General features: G+C 42.3%; 1 protein-coding gene and 1 non-coding gene across 17 annotated transcripts in view; one reads left to right on the top strand and one right to left on the bottom strand.

The window, feature by feature from the left end:
* The window catches only part of SUCLG2 (succinate-CoA ligase GDP-forming subunit beta), a 426,327-nt gene extending 414,103 nt beyond the window's left edge, over window positions 1–12,224 (bottom strand). For all 14 annotated transcript variants that reach the window (XR_010155641.1, XR_010155638.1, XR_010155640.1 and 11 more), the window contains exon 1: window positions 11,979–12,224. Coding sequence is in view for 10 of the 14 variants with exons in the window: in XM_063806902.1 (XP_063662972.1) it covers window positions 11,979–12,062 (84 nt within the window). In the remaining 4 variants the exon portion in view is untranslated. The remainder of the gene's footprint in view (window positions 1–11,978) is intronic.
* Window positions 12,147–20,150, top strand: part of TAFA1 (TAFA chemokine like family member 1) — a 170,395-nt gene continuing 162,391 nt past the window's right edge. For all 3 annotated transcript variants that reach the window (XR_010155642.1, XR_010155643.1, XR_010155644.1), the window contains exon 1: window positions 12,147–12,573. This is a non-coding gene — a transcript (TAFA chemokine like family member 1). The remainder of the gene's footprint in view (window positions 12,574–20,150) is intronic.

Here is a 20,150-nt window from a genome sequence, read left to right on the forward strand (position 1 = left end):
AAAATTGGCCAGGCATAGTGGCATGCACCTGTAGTCCCAGCTAATCTGGAGGCTGAGAACAGAGGATTCGTTGTGCCCAGAAGTTCAAGGATGCAGTGAGCTGTTATACGATCTTGCCACTGCACTCCAGCCTGGGTGACACAACAAGACCCCATCTCTACATAAATAAGTAAAGAAAATAAAATGAACTTAGCAATGGCTATAATAATGCCTTCCTCCTAGGGCTGCCACGAATACTCAACATGATAATCCTCCTCAAGTGCACAGCGCCAAACCTGGCCCACAGAATGTGCTTGATAAACATCAGGTGTCTATTTGTACATGTGCTTCACTTCAGGTTATCCAGACACCATTAATAGCCATTGTACAGGCAAGTACAACAGAAAAGGACTCTGTGTGTGTGTGTGTGTATGTGTGTGTGTGTCAGAGAGATGGCACCCTGCAAGGGAATGGCATCCTGGTTCCTGGCAAACAGGTTCCTGCCTTGCTCCCTGAGCTACTGGGATGGGCATCTGCCACCTGTGACACGGAACTGGAATAAAATGAATGAATGTAAATGATTGTCAAATAAACATTCATCAAGTCTACAATAATCATACAAACACACTAAACAACGTGGTCCAAAAGTACTCAGTGTTTGTGTTTGTTTCTGAACTTTGTGGTGAAAGGAGGTGCTCCCTACCATTTTCACTTTGCAAACATTTATTCTGTGATTTAAACTACAACTACTACGAACGCCATCACTCACTTATCACCAGAAACTGGGTAAATCATTATCTTACTTGTTTTTATTAATCTTTTTGAAATGTATGTAGAGCTTACATTTAATTCAGTGTTTAATATTAGCAGTGTTTTTGGTCTTTGGAAGTTTGATGATGTTTCTGTAACCCGAAGTATGCTGAACTTAAAACTCTTGTTTACATCAATTAGCCTACAGAAAACAGGTTTGCTTTATGGTGAAACCATTTCTGTCCTCCAAGGCTGTATAATTAACTTCTTATCCTCTTCCTACATTCAGTGCTGGAATGGGTATGGAAGCAGAGAACAAATTGGAATGCCTTTAGTGAGGATTTACAGTATCCCCAGAGGGCTGGGGTGCTCTCACAACACCAAACACACCTCACTGTAATTGCCCATTTCTCATCAATCTCCAACAAATGAGACTGTAGGTTCCTTAAAGGCAGCAACTGTCTCATATCCCCAAGCTTCCTACAAACCCACCACCTGCAACCTCCACCTCCCAGGTTCAAGTGATTCTCCTGACTCAGCCTCCCAAGTAGCTGGAATTACAGGTGTACACCATCACACCTGGCTAATTTTTGTATTTTTAGTAGAGATGGAGTTTCACCATGTTGGCCAGGCTTGTCTTGAACTCCTGACCTCAGATGATCCACCCACCTGGGCCTCACAAAGTGCTGGGATTACAGGCATGAGCCACCGCCTAATAGTGTGCCTAATAGTGGAACTGTGCTGCATTTGACCCACTGAAAGAATCAATGAATATGAATATTTAACAGAAACATTATCAGGAAAGATATTTCTTAATAGACGTTTTAGTTGGACATGGGAAACTGAAAATGTAGCCCAAGCTACATATGAGACAACATTTCTACTCAGGTGAATGTTAACATAAGGTATACCTCCACGGAACACTCATGTTCATAGCAGCATTATTCACATAGCCAAAAAGGGAAAGCAACCCAAGTGTCCACCGACAAATTAATGGATTAAAAAATATATACACATATCATGGAATATTATTCAGCCTAATAAGGAAGGAAATTTTTGCACATGCTGCAACACAGATGAACTTTGAAGACATTATGCTAAATGAAATAAGCCAGTCATAAAAGAATAGCTATAGTATGAATCTTTTTAGATAAGGTTCCTAGAGTAGTCAAATTCACAGAGATCAAAAGTAGAACAGTGGTTGGCAGGGACTAGGGGAAGGGGAGATGGGGGAGTTAGCATTGAATAGGTACAGAGTTTTAGTAGGGGAGGATGAATAAGTTCAGGAAATGGATGATGGTGATGGCTGCATAACAATATGAATATATAACAATGCCCAAGTATGGTTAAAATGGCAAAATGATAAAAATGGCAAAAATGGTTAAAACGGTCAGTTTTATGTCATGTATATTTTACTACAATAATAAATATATAATAAAAATTTTAAATTAAAGAATATACACATTCATATTTTTTAGTATCTTTAGAAGCTTTGGAAATCAAAAACAAGGTTTCAGAGACAAAAAAGGAACTTAATGATCCAAATTTTTAATCAAAAAAGCAATTCTTTTGCCACCTCCCTCAACACCCTAAAAGTCAATCAGAAAACACTGCTTTGTGTCAATAATTAATTTTACCTAAATTATGACAATGTTGCTTAACGTCAAAATTCCAGGAAAAATATTCCACTGACCTGAAAAGAAGGACTCTGAAGTATGCAGGAGGAAATAGATTCATCCTGTAGCACATGACAACATATCTTCAAGAAAGGAACACTATGACTCTTGGCTTACCATAAGCGTAACATTACTGATATACTGCCAATATTAAGCAAAATGAAATACCACTACTAAATATTCTCACTTGGGGCCCTTTAACATAAAGAAAATTTAGTATTTTTCTCTCATCTTCCTATAAAGTTTAACTCTGTAAGTCTCCCCACATACTAAAATTATATTTTATACAAAATATAGTCATAAAAGCTATTTTATACTGGTCATAAAAGCCTCATCATAAACTCATATCAAACAAAAAAGAAAGGATCCATTAGACACTCACAACATGCTATGCTGTGAGTTTTGGATGTGGGACTCCAATCCTAAAAGCGTCCTCAGGCCCACCCTCGCTTAGGACAAGTCACAAGCCTTCTGCCTCCATTTCCAACCATCCTATTCAACACTCAGCCATTCAGTCCTTCTGCATCATTTTAAAATTCATGAGGATAATCTGTTTACAACTTCACCATCTCAAAATTTACTTAGTTTTTCTAATGTGCCAAATAGCACGTATATTTTTTTCTATGGTAATTATAAAAAAGTTAAAAGCTAAAAAATTCATTTTTTCCCTGTATTGTTGGCTTTCAATTTTAATGATACATCACTTTAAAAGAGCCCTGAATCTTAACAAAGAAACACTCATCATTAATAGTTTATTCCCTTAATCAAAAATAATTAATAACTCTCCACTTTCTATTACTTATTAAAGGCCCATGTAAGCCTTCAGGCTGGAATGAGAATGCCTATGAGAACTGGTTTTCCCCCTTTCTTTCAAAGGTAGGAAAGGACTTACTAACTCAAAGAAGTCCTTCAAGTCCAGATGGTATAGCATAGCATCTCAACAACAGGTAAGAGAGTACAAGCAGAAGCTGGGGACAAAAAGCAAAGGATAAAAAATAGTTCCTTATAAAAATGTGAAGAGATCTCCATTGATAAGGAGAAAACCTTAATATTTTCTGGTAAAGCTATAATGTTGATCCCTATTTCCAATCAATGCTCTGGGCAAGCCAATCAATGCTGTGGGCACGGGGAAGGGAGGGGAATGGAGGGGAGGGCAGGGGAGGGGAGAATATGGTGCCCTAAATGGATCAGGCCACTCCCCAGACACTGTACCCAGAGCCCTGAGCCCTGCTTCAGGCAGGGAGGAAAGCATGGTGCTGTTCCTCTCCACAGGCCTCCTGACTTCAGCCACAGACAATAAGATGGGGGTGGATCCCTTACTTAAAACCAGACAATATCGAAACAATAAAGTTTGGCCGGGCACGGTGGCTCACGCCTTAATCCCAGCACTTTGTGAGGCCAGGTGGGTGGATCACCTGAGGTCAGGAGTTCAAGACAAGCCTGGCCAACATGGTGAAACTCCATCTCTACTAAAAATACAAAAATTAGCTAGGTGTGGTGGTGTACACCTGTAATTCCAGCTACTTGGGAGGCTGAGTCAGGAGAATCACTTGAACCTGGAAGATGGAGGTTGCAGTGAGCCAAGATCTCACCACTGCACTCAAGCCTGGGCAAGAGAGTGAGACTCTGTCTGAAAAAATATAAATAAAAATAAATAAATTCAGCTTTCAGAGACACCGAAATGTGAAAAAGAAAAAAAAAAGGTATCTTACAAAGAAATATAAGTAATTGTCACAAGATCACAAAGGTATGGAGTGCTGAAGGCAAGAGTTAAACCCGGGCAGTCTGATTCCACTCATGGTGTACGTCTAGTATCCTGGCATAATGACTCACAGCATTGAATCGATGCCAAAGTCGCCCAAATGATCTCCATTCTTGCATTTCTCCAACCCTCTCCACACTATATCCAGAAAGAGTACTCTACGCATTAAACTGCCCTTGCCACTTCACTGTCTAAAACCCTTCAATGGCTCCCCATTGCCTTCCTCAAGAACAAGCTTAGCTTCATTACCAGGCCTACCAGGATCAGCGATCTTGTCCTTGCTCTTGTCTCTGGCCTCATTTCTCACCGTAAACTCTACAAGGCAGCCCTCCTGAACCTCCTTAGGGCTCTCAAGTCACAACTCTGGGACTAAGACAGCCCACAAATGGAAATACAGCAAGCACAGGGAGAAATGGATGGGAGCAGAAAAAAGATGCTAGTCCCCCCACTCCAACCCACAGGACCCAAACTTACACAAACCATGCCTTGTGCTTTGCCATGTCTCCATTATCAATTCATATATTATGTCAAATCCCTCGAATTTTAAAATAAAAATAAAATTCAAAGGTAAATGTTAGAAATCTATGCATTTATGGCTACTGCCTAAGTCCTATTCTTTTGGAATCATTTCTAGAAAGGGTAAAAGCTGACCACACTCAGTACACTGGTCAAAGTCTGAACCCAGAATACCAGGAAACTCCATCCTCCAACACCATCCCCCAAAGCCCACTCTGCAAAGGCAATGACATTTCACAATTTCTCCAGCATTCTTGAAACGCTGAGGGCAGTAGTTTGTGCTAAGCACACAGTGAAAGTCATGTCCAGTTGGCCGTTGGTTCATGCTGTGGCTACTGCCAATTCTTTAAGTGTTCCCTCACCTCAAATCTTTGATGCACGAGGTCCAGCAGCCATCACTACTAAGTCAACACTGAGACATGTAAATGTTTGTGAAATGAGTAATAACCAGGATGGTACAATTAAGCTCCCCATGAGCGCCTCCCCACTGCCACCTCAGGCCTCACCAGACATTCATCCCAACTGTGGAATCCTGAAGATAATCAGAGCCCGGGAGGCAGATCTTCACCCCTCTGAGCCTCAGATTCCCCAGAAGTAAGCTGGGAACAATAACTCCTATTTCACATGGCTACTGCAAGGACGAAGTGAAATAAAATGTATGGAAGCACCAAGCCAGTGACTAACCCTGAGATGGCAGCAAATGATAAATGCTTACTGAATCTGGGAAAGCAAAATTATTCTAGCTCAATAAAGCCTTTTAAAAAGACCAGCAAATTTAGCTTCAAATTCAGTGCAAGAGAAATAATCATCCTGGGCCCACCATCGGGTCATATGCCAAATGTCTTAAATATCATCTTATTTAATCTTTGTAACTATCTGTGCAAACGATCCCCTTTTCAAGTAACAGTAAATTGAGGCTCAGTCAGGTTCAATAATTTGCTCCAGGTTGCAGAGAAAGAACATGTGAGATGGCATAAGAATTTGAACTCCGTTGAATTTGAACCCAGACTTCGTGTCTTTAATCTCCCTACTACTCTGTTGACAAGACCCTGAAGCCAGAGAGAGAGGAAGGTGGATAAGAGTCCAGAAAGGGCAACCATGCCAAGTTGATCAGCACACCTTCATCAGCACAAGTCCAAATGACCAAAGGCGAGTGTCACTCAAGGGCAAAAAGATGGGGAAAGGTAAGCAATCAGTTTAACTGCCTAGTTCAGCCCAACTAGGATCTTTCAGTGACAGAGCTTAATAATTTAACAGCATAAGTCCTTTATCAGCATGAGGCGGGTGACTCCCTGGCACTGTGATTTTAAGCAAATGACTACAGGGCCTCTCTATGCCTCTGACTGCTTCTATAAAACATGGAGACTGTGAAATCTCCCCTGCAGTGATGTTGTAAGGGTTAAAGAAATAATGTGTGGAGATTACTTCACACAGCCTTGTTATATACTACATGCCCAAGGAACAGTTCTATGATTATGAGGACCCTTTCACAACTAGGATTTCTATAGCCCCTTCCTTCTTCCTCATTTGCTGAAATGAGCCACATCATCCCTCCACTTCTCCTGTTCCTTACCTCCCTCTCCATTCTCTGTGCACCCTACTCATTCACTGAGACCACAAATGCTTACTGAATACCAACTCCGGCCAGCTGGGGAATCACTCACGCTGTTACATTAAGCTGTATCACTTTGCCTCTGTGGAGCTTACATTCTTCAACTTGTAGGAGAGCGGGGAAGATGGCCAATAAACAAATAACACTACCAGGTACAGTCAAGTGTTATAAAGAACAAAGCAGATAAGGGTACAGAGAATAATCCCTGGAAAGGCAGGGCTGGGTAAGGTAATTAGGAAAAAGCCTATCTGAAGAATCAACGTTGAATCAGAAAGCTGATGAAGACAGAGATGAGGCAATGAATGATCAGAGGGAATAGTTCTGCAGACACAGGGTAAGTGGTTGACAGAGGCCAACAGTATCTTAGAAGGCTAAGAACACAGCTCAATTGCAGTACCCACTATGTTTTAGTATAACTACAGGTTTATAGGCCAATTGTACCTCAGTGCCCTCTGAAGGTAGGAGCTGTGTTTCTTATTCCTGTCTGCATTCACTCAGTCATATTTATCTGCCCAACATTCTACAAAGCATGAGCTGTAATAAGCATTCAGAAAATATTTGCTACATAAATGATATTTGTTTGATTTTTCAGTTGTGGGGGTTAATTTTATTCCCTGCTGAATTCTGGGCTTTCTGAAGCCCCATTTAGACTTCCTTGTATACCCGAAAGTGCCATTGTCCCTCAACTTCTGCTATCCACCACCTCTCCCTTCTCCATACTAAACTGCTCACTACAACTACTCTCCCCCTGTTCTCTCACCTCTGCCTCTGTATGAATTCACCTGGACTGCCTTCTTCATCATCTCCACCTTCCTCACAAACTCTCAAGATTAATCTCCAAATTTCATTAGTGTACTGATATTATCATTTGTTCAAATATTTCCAAATCTCTCAAGTTCTTCAGTAAAACTCTTCCATCAAGTAACAGAAAGTGATGCATCAAGTGACAATTGCAGATTGAGTGGTAAAGACAGCTGAAGGACAAATGATCTGAGGTTACTTATGTAATTTCTTTTCCTCCCCCAAATATGCCATATTTCAGTGACTTTCTGGGCTTTGCGCCTGCAGAACTAGACCAGGGTACGAGGGCAGGAAAGTTCTCACTACTGTGGGTCTGTGCACTCAATCACTCACCCATAAAAGAAATGCCTTATTTACAGTAAACAAAACCAATTTAGGACAAAGCTATCACTTAACGGTCTTCCCCACAAGGAAGGTCAATAGTTTAGCATCTAAATTATTTGAGATGGATTCCCTTTTCTAAAAGCAGAAATTGCAGCTGTACTTCATTTTAAAAAAAGAAAAAAGTCAAATATTTATTCTCCTAGGCAAGAGGGAGATATAGGTAAGTCACAACTTCCAATGCAGCCGCCACAGCCTCATTTAGCTGATAAGAACTTGCCCGTAACCTTTAGTCCTTCACTTACAAAAGTCATGCATTCATCTTTCTCCTCCCACTTCCGTAAAGGCAGAAAATTAGGCTGGAGCCATTCTTTCTGAGTATACAACAGCAGGGACATGGGTTTAAGCAGTTTCTTTGACAACATACATTCCTCTGTAAGTCCCTGGACAGAAGCTCTGGGCTGCACAGAAAACATACAACAAGGATTCTAAAATTGGAGGCCTGGCCAGGCACAGTGGCCCACATCTGTAATCCCAACACTTTGGGAGGCTGAAGGGGGCAGATCACTTGAGGTCAGGAGTTTGAGACAAACCTGGCCAACATGGCGAAACCCCAACTCTACTAAAAATACAAAAATCAGCCAGGCATGGTGGCGTGCATCTGTAGTACCAGCTACTCAGGAAGCCGAGGCAGGAGAATCGCTTGTACCCAGGAGGAGGAGGTTGTAGTGAGCCAAGATCAGGCCACCGCACTCCAGCCTGGGTGAGAGTGAGACTCTCTTTCAAAAAAAAAAAGTAAAATAAAATTGGAGACCTGAAAGGCAGTGCTTCTCCTACAAGAGAGCTCCATGAACTTCCACTAGCCAAAGAGAGGGGAAATACCCTAAGAGACAACAAAACTGTGCTTAGACTTAACTTTAAGAACCATTTCAAACTCAGTGCCCTCAGCCAACATTTCCCCTAAGACTTGACTGGCAGTATGTACTCATATCTTGCCCACCATGGCAGTGCCTGGCTATATTACACCACCAAGTACTGCACACTCTTTTCACTTGGCTATATGGACACAGCAACATGGCCCCTGTCTACCAGGATTTAGGTCTTTGGAAAGACTTCTAACCATGGTTAGACCCTTACTGCTAAATTCACTGAACACCACTCTGCTAAAAGTTTCAAAGCCAGCCTAACTTAGATTTATAATAGGGGGCATGTACAGTACATTAATTACATGCCTGTGCTTTGGCTGCCAGGACTGGGATTCAGCCTCTGTATGGTTTAAACCCCTGAAACCTCCTTAGCAGACCCTGCAGGTCTCCACATGATTTGGCCCTTGTCTTCCTCTCAGACCTAGTCTACTACCACTTTCCCCCTCTAATTACCTAGACATGCCCAGCTCATTCTCATCTCAGTCTTTGCACTTGCTGTCTGCTCTGCCTAACACACTCTTCCCCTTAGTCTCACCTAGCTGGCTACCTTTCATCACTCAGGTCTCAGCTCAAATGTCAAAAAGGCCATCTCCAGGATCACTTACATATAATGCTGAGCAATGTGAAGTATGTGTATGCATACATATAATTTCACCTAAAGTACAAAACTGAACAAAACCAGTGTTATAAGTCAGGGGACTGGTGACCCTTTGTAGGGTGGAGGTAGTGACAGGCAGGAGCACCAGGGGGCCTCTGGGTTGTTGTTAAATGATCGTTTTCTTCATCTGTACCTAGTTAGCTGGGTTTGCATTCAGTTTATGAAAATTCATCAAGTTGTTCATTTGTAATTGTTCATTTTTCAGTATGTCTTATATTTCAGTTTAAAAAATTATGCCAATCAAAAACACACCTTATCAAATAGGTCTCCTCTGATCATCCAGTCTAAACTACCCTGCTGTGAAACAATCCATTCTCCATCCCATGACCCTGACTGATTTTCTTCACAGAATCTGTCATTGGCTGAAATCATTTTCATTATTGGTTATATGTGTACTGGCTCACTCTCTCCCACCTCCATTAAAATAAAGTATCACGTGGCCAAAGACTCTGCCTGCCTCATTCACCATCCCCAAACCCCAGGGCCTACAACAGTCCTGCCAAATGGTATGGGCTGAATAAAAACTATATGAAAAATAAGAAATGACTAAAGTGGACCCTTTAAGGACGTACTATCAATCAAAAGTCAAAACAGTAAAGCTAACAGCAAAGGTGAAAAAAAAAAAAAAACCTTCAATGACACTAAGCATCAGGAATATGTGTCAAATGTTAAATTTAACCATAGGGAGGAGGTAGACAAAATGTCATTCTATGGGTATCTTTGAGAGACCAGTTAAAGTTATTTCTCTAAGCAGAAACTGGGTCTTTTATTTCTGTACAGACAACAGTTTTTCACAAGGCCTGGTGGTATAAAATAGGTCTGGGCCAAGAGTGGCAACAGATTTCTGAGACACTTGGTGAGGATTCTTAAGTATGATGAGAGAAGTGGGCCATGTTTAACTGCAATGTCTGCCACGGGCAAGGGACTATGGAAACGTAATATCAAATCAGTGTACATGAAACAGATCATAGGAAGCACCCAAGAATTTGAAAATAGACTTTATTACAAGTCATGAGCAATACTCACCATTTTTATGGACAATTCTAAGATGGTCATAAAGAAAAAAATAAAAATGTGTCAGTGGTGGTAATGGCTTGGATGTTATATAGTTACTACTGGCATGCAGATTAATTTGCATGTTGATATAATATATTTTCATGAGGAAGTATATACTCACCAGGAAACAGCATGGTGTAATGGAAACGTAAAGGTAAGCCTTTACTCTGGAATGCCACAAACTCTCACTGTATCGTTGAATATGTCATTGAACTTCTTTAGGCCTCAATTTCTCTACCCATGAAATGAGCTGGCTGGACTAAATGATTGCTAATGTCCATTTCCAGTTCTTGGACACTGTATACCTTTCTATCTTTAAAAAAACCTATTTTTACCTTCTAAGAATTTACAGAATAACACATCATCCACAAGTATGTAAATCATAGTAACCAGATGGGGTGTGCTAACAGATCTTTTTACCCAGTTTTCTTGACAAACCAAGAGTATCTCTCCCCAACCAGATTTTCTCCTGTGTTGCGTTCAGCCTCTTATTTCTTGGTTAGGGAAGTAGGCTTCACATATTTCAGCTAAACACTCTGCATTTTCAGTTTCTCTGTACAATTCATGAGTTTTCACTGCCCTGGGCCCCATGTTTCTCATCAATTCAAGTCTACACTCATGGTTAGCACCCTAGTTCTTGTTTTTTCTAACACTTAAATAATGAATAGGACTTCATCACCTGGAGGTATTCTCCTTACTCTATTACAACAGTTATTAGTGAGTTTTAATTAGACAAAACTGCCATTCCTTTTGCTACCTCATTATACTGTCAAGCACCTATTAAGAATATTACAGTAGTAAGTATTAGCACCTTTTAAATTTACATTAACAATAACAGAGAAATGGGGAGGCAGGAAATGAAAGGAGAGGGGTAAAAATAGCTCACAGATGTCATAACCAAAGTTTAGAGTAACTCAAAAAATCATTAATCACTATTTTTTAAATTTTCTAAAAAACTATACTATGCACATCCTGGTTAAAATTGTATGAGTGATAATTTGCCTCTCATCAATTAAAAATGGGGAAATAGGCAAGGTCATTAACTCTGCTGTGGCTGAATCCCAGACTGTGCTTTCTTTAAAAGGGAAGAGAGATAATCTACGGAGACTAACCAGTTCAGTGGTTGAGTGATTTCTACAAGAGTCATCACCAACTCAAAACTTTCCTGAAGTCCTTCTGACTATTTTAACGCTTGCCATCTGCAGAAGGTAAAAATCTGCTAGAGGCCAAGTTCCAATCGCTATCCAGCCCACCACTGACCCTCTTTGATTTCATTCTCCATCAACAAGGAGGACATGGACAGGGTCAATGGTCTAATGCGTTTTAGTGACAGGCCTGATTTTTCATTGGAAAGAGGAGAAAGATCGTTTCCCATTTTTCTCCTTGACCCACGGATTTGACCAACTCCGGCACATTAAAAGTCTGCAAAAGCAGGTAGCCTGCAGGAAGTTCACCCTAGGGGGTGAGTTCCTAGTTGGGCTGAAACGGGTTTCCAGGCATGTTTATCACGTGGTCTAAACGTGCTCAGGGTTAATGCCAGAAGTTTGAAAAGCAGAATTAGTAGAGCTGACAATAAAACCTCAGGGCTCCAAAACCCGGTCCAAGAAACTTTTCTTAAACTTGCGTCCAGCGCCTGCTTCAGCGCCTTCGCCATGAGTCTGCGCGGGCAGACAGCGGAGACTCTAGTGCGTTGGGTCGCTCATACCCCGAGGCACCCGGGGCTGCCGCCGCGCCGCCCCTGCCCCACACTGGAGCGGAGTTCCCTGCTGCGCCTGGACCCGGCGCCGCGTCACCTCCCGAAGTGGGGTGCCCGAGGGGCCGCGCAGGGGGTCAGGCGGAGACCAAGAGTAGCAGGGGGCGAGGGAAGCCCGGGCAGGCCGGCGCCGCTGCTAGCGCCCGCAGCTCCTGCCGCCACGCTCACCTGGGACCCGGCCGCCAGGAAGCGGGGCCGCAGCGCTAGGGTTCGCAGAAGCTTCCCGGCCTGCGCTGCTACGGGGGACGCCATCTTAAACAGGAAACTCGGCACGGGGCAGTAGGGCGGGCGCGGGCAGGGGAAGGAGGCGGAGGAGGAGCAGCGGGAGGAGGGGTCAGAGGAGAAGCGGGCGCGGGGAGGAAAAGCAGGAGGAGGCAGAGGCGGTCCGGGCCGGGCCTGACCCCTGCGTCCCGGGGGCACAGGCGTTCTTAAGGCTGCAGAGCCCTGGGTCCCCCACCCGGCCCCGGTTCACTTTGAGCGGTCCCAAGGCCTGAGGGCCTACTGTCCAGTCCCCGGGTTATCGTCCTGAGCAAAGACAGACCCCGAGCCCTGCGGTCTTGGGGCTCAAACAGTCCCTGGATGGCCAAACAAGCGAATATTCGCCATGGCAGTGGGTGCTGGAAGGGTGGCTCACGGAGCTGACGCCCTCTGCAGAGAACCGTGGTCTAGTCCTGCGGTCACGAGGCCTATCTGGGACAGTGGTGTTTGAGCTGAGACTTTAACGAATAGAGACAGGTGAGGTTCCTGCAGCCCAGGGCATCAGGTGAGTCAAGGAGAGGCCATTGGAAGCTCTCCATCCCTTAAGGAGTTGTGGGTGTTTTGTTTTGTTCTATCCTTAACCTAAGATCAATGTAAAGCTGAGAGATGAAGCCGGGTGGGTCGGTTGGGGACTTGGAGAACTTCTCTGTCTAGCTAAATGATTGTAAACGCACCAATCAGAGCTCTGTGTCTAGCTAAAGGTTTGTAAACACACCAGTCAGCACTCTGTGTCTAGCTAATCGGGTGGGGACTTGGAGAACTTTTCTGTTAGCTAAAGGATTGTAAATGCACCAATCAGTGCTCGGTGTCTGGCTAAAGGTTTGTAAACACACCAATCGGCACTCTGTAAAAACGCACCAATCAGCGCTCTGTGTCTAGCTAAACGTTTGTAAATGCACCAATCAGCACTCTTTAAAAAGGGACCAATCAGCACTCTGTAAAATGGACCAATCGGCACTCTGTAAAATGGACCAATCAGCAGGATGAGGGTGGGGCCAAATAAGGGAATAAAAGCTGGACACCAGAGCCAGTAGTGGCCCCAAGTTGGGGTCTCCTTCCAGGTTGTGGTTGCTTTGTGCTTTTGCTTTTTGAGGTAGCTCTTGCTGCTGTTCACTGTTTGGGTCTGCACTATCCTTATGAGCTATAACACTCACCACAAAGGTTTGCAGCTTCACTCCTGAGGTCAGGGAGACTGCGAACCCACTGGGAGGAATGAAGAACTCCGTATGCCCCACCTTCGAGGGCTGTAACACTCACTGCGAAGGTCTGCAGCTTCATTCGTGAAGTCAGCGAGACCACGAACCCACAGGCAGGAACAAACAACTCCGGACCGGCCACCTTTAAGAGCTGTAACACTCACTGTGAAGTCTGCGGCTTCACTCCTGAAGTCAGCGAGACCACGAACCCACCGGAAGGAAGAAACCCCAGATACATTTGAACATCTGAAGGAACAAATTCTGGTCACGCCATCTTTACCGTGAGGGTCTGCAGTTTCATTCTGGAAGTCAGCGAGACGATTAAGAACCCACGGGAAGGAACCAATTCCGGACACAAAGCTATTGGAGGATTTTAAGCCCAGTAATCAGAGTGATAAAAGCAACATTCATTTGGAGTTGTGAACCCCAAATACCTGACACAGGTCTCAATCAATTTAAGAAGTTTATTTGGCCATAGTTAAGGACACGTGCCTGTGACACAGCCTCAGGAGTTCCTGACATGTGCCCAAGGTGTGGTGGAGGACACAGCTTGGTTTTATACATTTTAGGGAGATATGAGACATCAATATATGTAAAATGTACATTGGTTTGGTCCAGAAAAGCGAGACAACTGGAAGCAAGGAGGGGCTTCTAGGTTATGGGTAGATAAGACACAAAGGGTTGCATTCTTTTGGGTTTCTGATTGGCCTTTCCAAAGGAAGCAATCAGCTGTGCATCTATCTCTGTGAGCAGAGGGATGACTTTGAATAGAATGGGAGGCAGGTTTGCCCTAAGCAGTTCCCACCTTAACTTTTCCCTTTACCTTAGTGATTTGGGAGTCCCAAGATTATTTCCCTTTCACAGAGTTTACGCGAGTCTAAGCAATGTGCATATAATAAAAACAACAGCAAAGTTACTGAATGTGTGCCAAGCACTAGACAAATATAAACTTGTTTAGTCTTCATAGCAAAGTTTTAAATGAGTAGAAGTGTACAATCCCCATTTTGCAGAAGAGAAAACTGAGGTGCACAGAGGTTAAGTAACTTGCCAGAGGTGGCAGGTCTGATAAGAGATGAGATTCACATCCCTTCCACCCATCCCCAAATTAAGCACTATTTTAGATTTTTTTTTTAACCTTACTCATTCTTGAGCATATGATCATGAAAAAAGGTACAATGTGACATAAGTAGACAGCTATTGCTACTAGCTTCTTTCCTAATCTCTCTCTTTGGAAAGTGGGGGAGCTGAGGATTTTTATTTTAATATAATTTCTAGCCCATTTCGAGACATAATTTTACCCACTAGATGTAGCATCTTTTGATGATAAGGATGATGATGATTGTTTAAATCAATTATTGTCATGATGGTGGCAAAGTGGCAAGGTCTAACTCCATCCTACATTTATTAGTTTGTATTCTACTCAGAAAAACTGCACTCTTTCCATCATCTCCATTGATGAAAGAAAAACTTCAGCTAAATTAAATGTAAAGGAGTTTAATTGAGCAATGAACGGTTCGCCAATCGAGCAGCTCCCAGAATCACAGTGGATTCACAGAGACTCCAGCGCAGCCACGTGGTAGAAGAAGATTTATAGAGGAAAAAAAGGAAATGACTTACAGAAATCAGAAGTGAGGTACAGAACAGCTGGATTGTTTACAGCTTGACATTTGCCTTACACAGTTTGAACACTCAGCAATGTATAAATGGTTAAAATATGGCCACTGGGATTGCCAAGACTTAGCTGTTGTTTTAGGTCCATACTTCTAAGTTAGGTTTTCAATCTTGTCTATCTATTAAGCTAGGTTGCAGTTCGTCCACAAGGACTCAAAATATAGAAGTACCGAGTCCTTCTTAGGCCATATTTAGTTCACTGTAACACTATTCGTCGGTGAATTCTTTTATTCACTTGTATCACTGTGGACTCATGGATTCTTTTTTATTAAATGGCAAACTGATGCTCTTTCCTGATACATACACTCTGCTGCCTCTGTTTTCAGTCATTTAATCTTCACAGGAGCCCTGCAAATGGGGTCCTACTATTATTCCCATTTTGCCAGAGAGAAACTTGGCCACAGAGTTCCACATGACATTTACATGACTCTAAGGTCAAGTAACTTGCCAAGGGTGACACAGCTTGGGTTCAAATTTCCCAAAGCTGGACTCCAATCACTCTTAGCACCCTCCTCTTGACAAAACTGGATTTGAGTTTCCATATTGTTCATCATTACCCCTACTGGGTCCGCCGGGATAGAGCAAAGACTTGCTAATGTTTGAGAGTGAACGTTTAAACTTGGTGAGAGCTTGTGAACATTTTGCCAAAAGGAGGAAGACCACCTATAGAATTAATCAAAGGCTGTTTATTCAGACGTTACTATGCTAAGGGAGTTGGCTACTATCACTTTCCTTCCAAATGAGACTAGAAGTCGTTTGAACGAAGTGTTAGTTTTATAGAGATAAAGGAGAGACTCTTAAGACTGTCTTTGATTGATGAGTGTTCTTTTAAGATGCCATTATTCTATTATGGGGGGATTTTTGAAAGTGGAGTCGGGAGAGGCTTTCTGATTGTCATCCAAGTACATTTGGCATTCTTTGATTGGTTCACTGTCTACTGGTGCGTAACTTGGGGTCTTTCCAGGGTTATCAGCCTCCTAAGAGTTTTCCTGTCTGAATTGGAAGACTGTCTCATCCTTGGTTCTGGGGTCCAAATCTTTCATCAGCAATTCCTCAGTGTCTTTACTCGTATTATCTCATTCTGCCTTCTCTGCAGGAAGGGGGTAGGGGAGAAGGGACAGAAGGAAGAAAGAGAACCATTTATGTAGCACCTCCAGTGTCTAGCACTGGACTTGGATTAGAAAAAATAATCAATAAACATATGTGGAATGAATTGCATTATAGAGTTCCTCGTAAGATTTCTCCCTATTTCATACTCCCCGCTTCCACCCTCCAACCTCCCCAAAATAGGAATCTCTTTGAGAACAGGGAATCTAGATTCTACCAGAGTTCTGCACTGTGCTTTCCTGGAACAAGCATTAAGTTTTCAGCCAAACTGGATTGGATTCAAATCTGACCTCCACCCCCTTGAACACCTGTGACTAGGAAAATACCTGGTTCATAGGGTAGTAGTAAGTAGTCAATGATCAGATGTTGCGTGTAAAGACCTTGCACATAGTAAAGACTTCATAGATGTTCTTTTTCTTCCTCTAGTGGGTCCGTAACAAATATTTGCTTGATATCAAATGTGAAACACTAGGGCCAATCTGAGATGTAGGTTAGGAGACCCCTGACACTTTGTAATTTATCTTGATAGCACTGGAGAATTACAGAGATGTACAAATGCCAGACAAAAGTATTAAGAGTCTAAAGTGGTTGCCTCCAAGAAGAGGATAGAGAGTAGTGGTCAAGGAACCATTACATTTTGTTTTAGAGTTTCAAATATTCAGATTCCTGGTCTCCACCTCATACTCATGAAATCAGAATCACTTAGGATGGAGACTGGGACCTGCATTTTAAATAATCTTTTCAAAGTATTCTTTAGTTTGAGAACTAAAAAAGCAAACAAAGCAAACCATAGTGGTGAACTCTGAAGATGTTTCCTGGTGAATCCAAAGACGAGTTACTCTGCTATCCCCCATTTGGTTCCTAAATGTAGGATAAAAAGTTGATAAATCATAGATGGAGATGATGACTGGTGCTTTCAGAGAGCCTTGACACCTGGTACCAGACCCAGTTTCTACCCGTGGTCTAAATCGGCTGCGACATGTAGAAGCATTGGCTTAAGGTGAATGAACAGCTATTCTACACTTTTGCTGTGTCAAAATGGCAATTGTGAACTGCTTGAACAGTAACCATGGCCATAGGCAATAGCACTATTGAAAGCATTCTGCACTCTGATATCAGACTGAAGCACAGAGGTAGACATTGCAAGTGTTGACTCTGTGATTTAAAAGCTCCATGACCCTGGACCAGTTACTTAACAATCTCAATTCCTTGATCTGTGGAAAGGGGATTATGATAGTACCTATTTTGCCAATGAGATGCATCCTCAAACACTTGAGATCCCAGTGGCTGTTACCTACCATGCCTTCATTATTTGACTAAGAACTTTTTCGTGTGTTTATTTCTTTAGTATTTACATCTGTGAACCTCAGTTTTCCTATTAGTAAAATGAAGGTCAAGTATGACATCTTATTTGAGCTGTGAGTTGACAGTGTAACACTTCTCATAAACTGCATGCATTTGAAATATGAAGTTGTAAAACTCTACGATTAAGCTTTGTATTTCTAGCACCTTGGCTATACTGTTTCTTATTCAGTTAATTGTTGCAAAAAGAAAAATAAAAACATCAGCAGGCCTATATGCCTTCGCTTTCATCTTAGCAGTGCCTGTTAACAGTGAAATAATGTGCTCATTTTCATATTCGCACTGATTAGGGGTGCAGATTTACCAGAGAGACATATCATGAAACCCAGCAAAGGGATACTGCATCTAGCAGTTCTGGTGGTGTTTTATCATTACCTTTTCACTTAAGCATAAAAACTGTTTGACAAATACTAATTGTAACCAGCAGAGCTGAGTAGAATATTTTAAGAAACAACCCTAATTTACATGAATTACATATTTGAGTTCATACTGCTGCATGTCAAGAATGAAAATCACTATTACAATGATGAAATAAAGGGCATCTGTGGATTTCATGTGGTTAATTTTTTAATGGATAACAGATTTCTGGAATTTATGGGAGACTAAACTTTTTGGTCTTTCATTATATGCATAGGTAATATCACTGTTGCTATTTGTGATAGCCATTTTAACCAATGATTCAGTTGTATTGTTTGCCAGTGGCACAGAAAGAATGGTCACTGTGCTCAAGTTATTTTTCCCTCTTCAATAATGCGTTAAAATGATTAATTTTGATGGTATTTCTCAGCAGCTTTATTTAAATGACGGTCCTCTGTATCTGTGGGTTCCACATCTATGATTCAACCAACTGCAGATTGAAAATATTCTGGGGAAAAAATAAAAAATAACAGTAATAAAAAATGATACAAGTAAAAAAATACAGTGTAGCAACTATTTTCATAGCATTTACATTGTATTTGGTATTACAAGTAATCTAAAAATGACTTAAAGTATACAGGAAGATGTGCATAGGTTATATGGAAATATTATGTCATTTTATATCATAGATTTGAGCATCCATGAATTTTATTATCCATGGGAATTCCTGGAATCAGTCCTCCATGGACAGTGAGGGATGACTATGTAAGGTGCCCAGAAGAAAAGGGATTTATGACAAAAAGTGTCTCCTTTGCCAAAACTGAAGTGTGCTCAAGAGAAATTCTCACTGCATCCTGGAGAGAATTCACAGGAAGCAAGTTTAGAGCAGTGGTGACAGGTCAAAGTCAAGATAAGAAAGGAGGAAGAGTAAGGAACATCATTAACTTAGGGAAGGCCCAGCTGGAGACAAGGTCAGCGGAAGAGACTAAAAACAGAGAACAAGATGAAATGGTGGAAACAAGGGTGATGACATTTTTTGGCAGGAAGTTTGGAGCTGGATGAAGAAGATGGTAAAAGCTGAGGAAAGAACATTTACACAAAGGACTGTGGAGGTTCTTGAACCGAAAGAGAAAAGTAGCATTAGATTGACTGTGGAAAAGAAGTTAGAAACAAAACCTACATTCTTATTGCAATTGGAACCTGCGGAGTTCAGCACCTTCAATATTATTAAGATAGCTTCTTTTAAACAGTAAAGTAAAAATTAAAGGAACATTCTTTTACAAATGTCCTGCCTCATTATAAAGTGAGCAGCCACAGCAGTGGTTCTTTTTCTTCTTCTCTTTTTTATTTTTTGAGATTGAGTCTTGCTCTGTCACCCAGGCTGGAGTGCAGTGGCATGATCATAGCTCACTGCAGCTTTGAATTCCTGGGCTCATGCAATCCTCCCACCTCAGCTTCCAGAGTAGCTGGGACTATATATATGTGCCACCACACCCGGCTAATTAAAAAATATATATTTTTATACAGATGGGCTCACTATGTTGCCCAGGCTGGTCTTAAACTCCTGGACTCAAGCTATTCTCCCTCCTCAGCCTCCCAAAGCTATGGGATTACAGGCAAGAGCCACTATGCCCAGCCACAGGCCATGGTTCTTAGCTTAGGTGTGTAACAGAATTCCTTTGGGCCATCCTCTCCAGAAGTTCTGATTCAGTAGGTCTGTCTTGGGGCTTGAGGATCTGCATTCTTATAAATAATGCCCCTACTCCACTGTCTTTGTTGTAGGGGGTTCATGCTTCATGGTTGGAGAAACACCAACATCAGCCGGGCGCGGTGGCTCAAGCCTGTAATCCCAGCACTTTGGGAGGCCGTCACTGGCAGATCACTTGAGGTCAGGAGTTCAAGACCTGCCTGGCCAACATGGTGAAATCCCGTCTCTACTGAAAATACAAAAATTAGCCAGGCATGGTGGCAGGCACCTGTAATCCCAGCTACTTGGGAGGCAGGGGCAGGAGAATCACTTGAATCCAGGAGGCAGAGGTTGCAGTGCATCAAAGGTAGCACTTTGGCATAGCTAGAGGGAATATCAGCAGCTATCCAATTCCCACCTTTCACATTTTCTCTTCCCTTTCTTCCCCTACTTCTACCATCCTCTTCAAACTTTCCCCAGCCCCTCTAAAACCTAATTTACTACATGCCAGCAAGAAGTATGGACTGAGGCTCCAAAAGATGCCTCTATGCTCTTCCCTCTGTCTGAAACACCCTTCCCTGTTGTTCACCAGCATGAGTTTCTCTCATCCTTTGAGTTTCAGTCACCCCCTTCAGGAAGCTTCCCTGAAGCGGGAGCTAGGGGTATCTCAGTGGTTATTAGAGGTTTGTTACTGCATTTGCT

The sequence above is a fragment of the Pan troglodytes genome, chromosome 2 (genome assembly GCF_028858775.2).
Source record: "Pan troglodytes isolate AG18354 chromosome 2, NHGRI_mPanTro3-v2.0_pri, whole genome shotgun sequence".
Classification (NCBI taxonomy): domain Eukaryota; kingdom Metazoa; phylum Chordata; class Mammalia; order Primates; family Hominidae; genus Pan; species Pan troglodytes.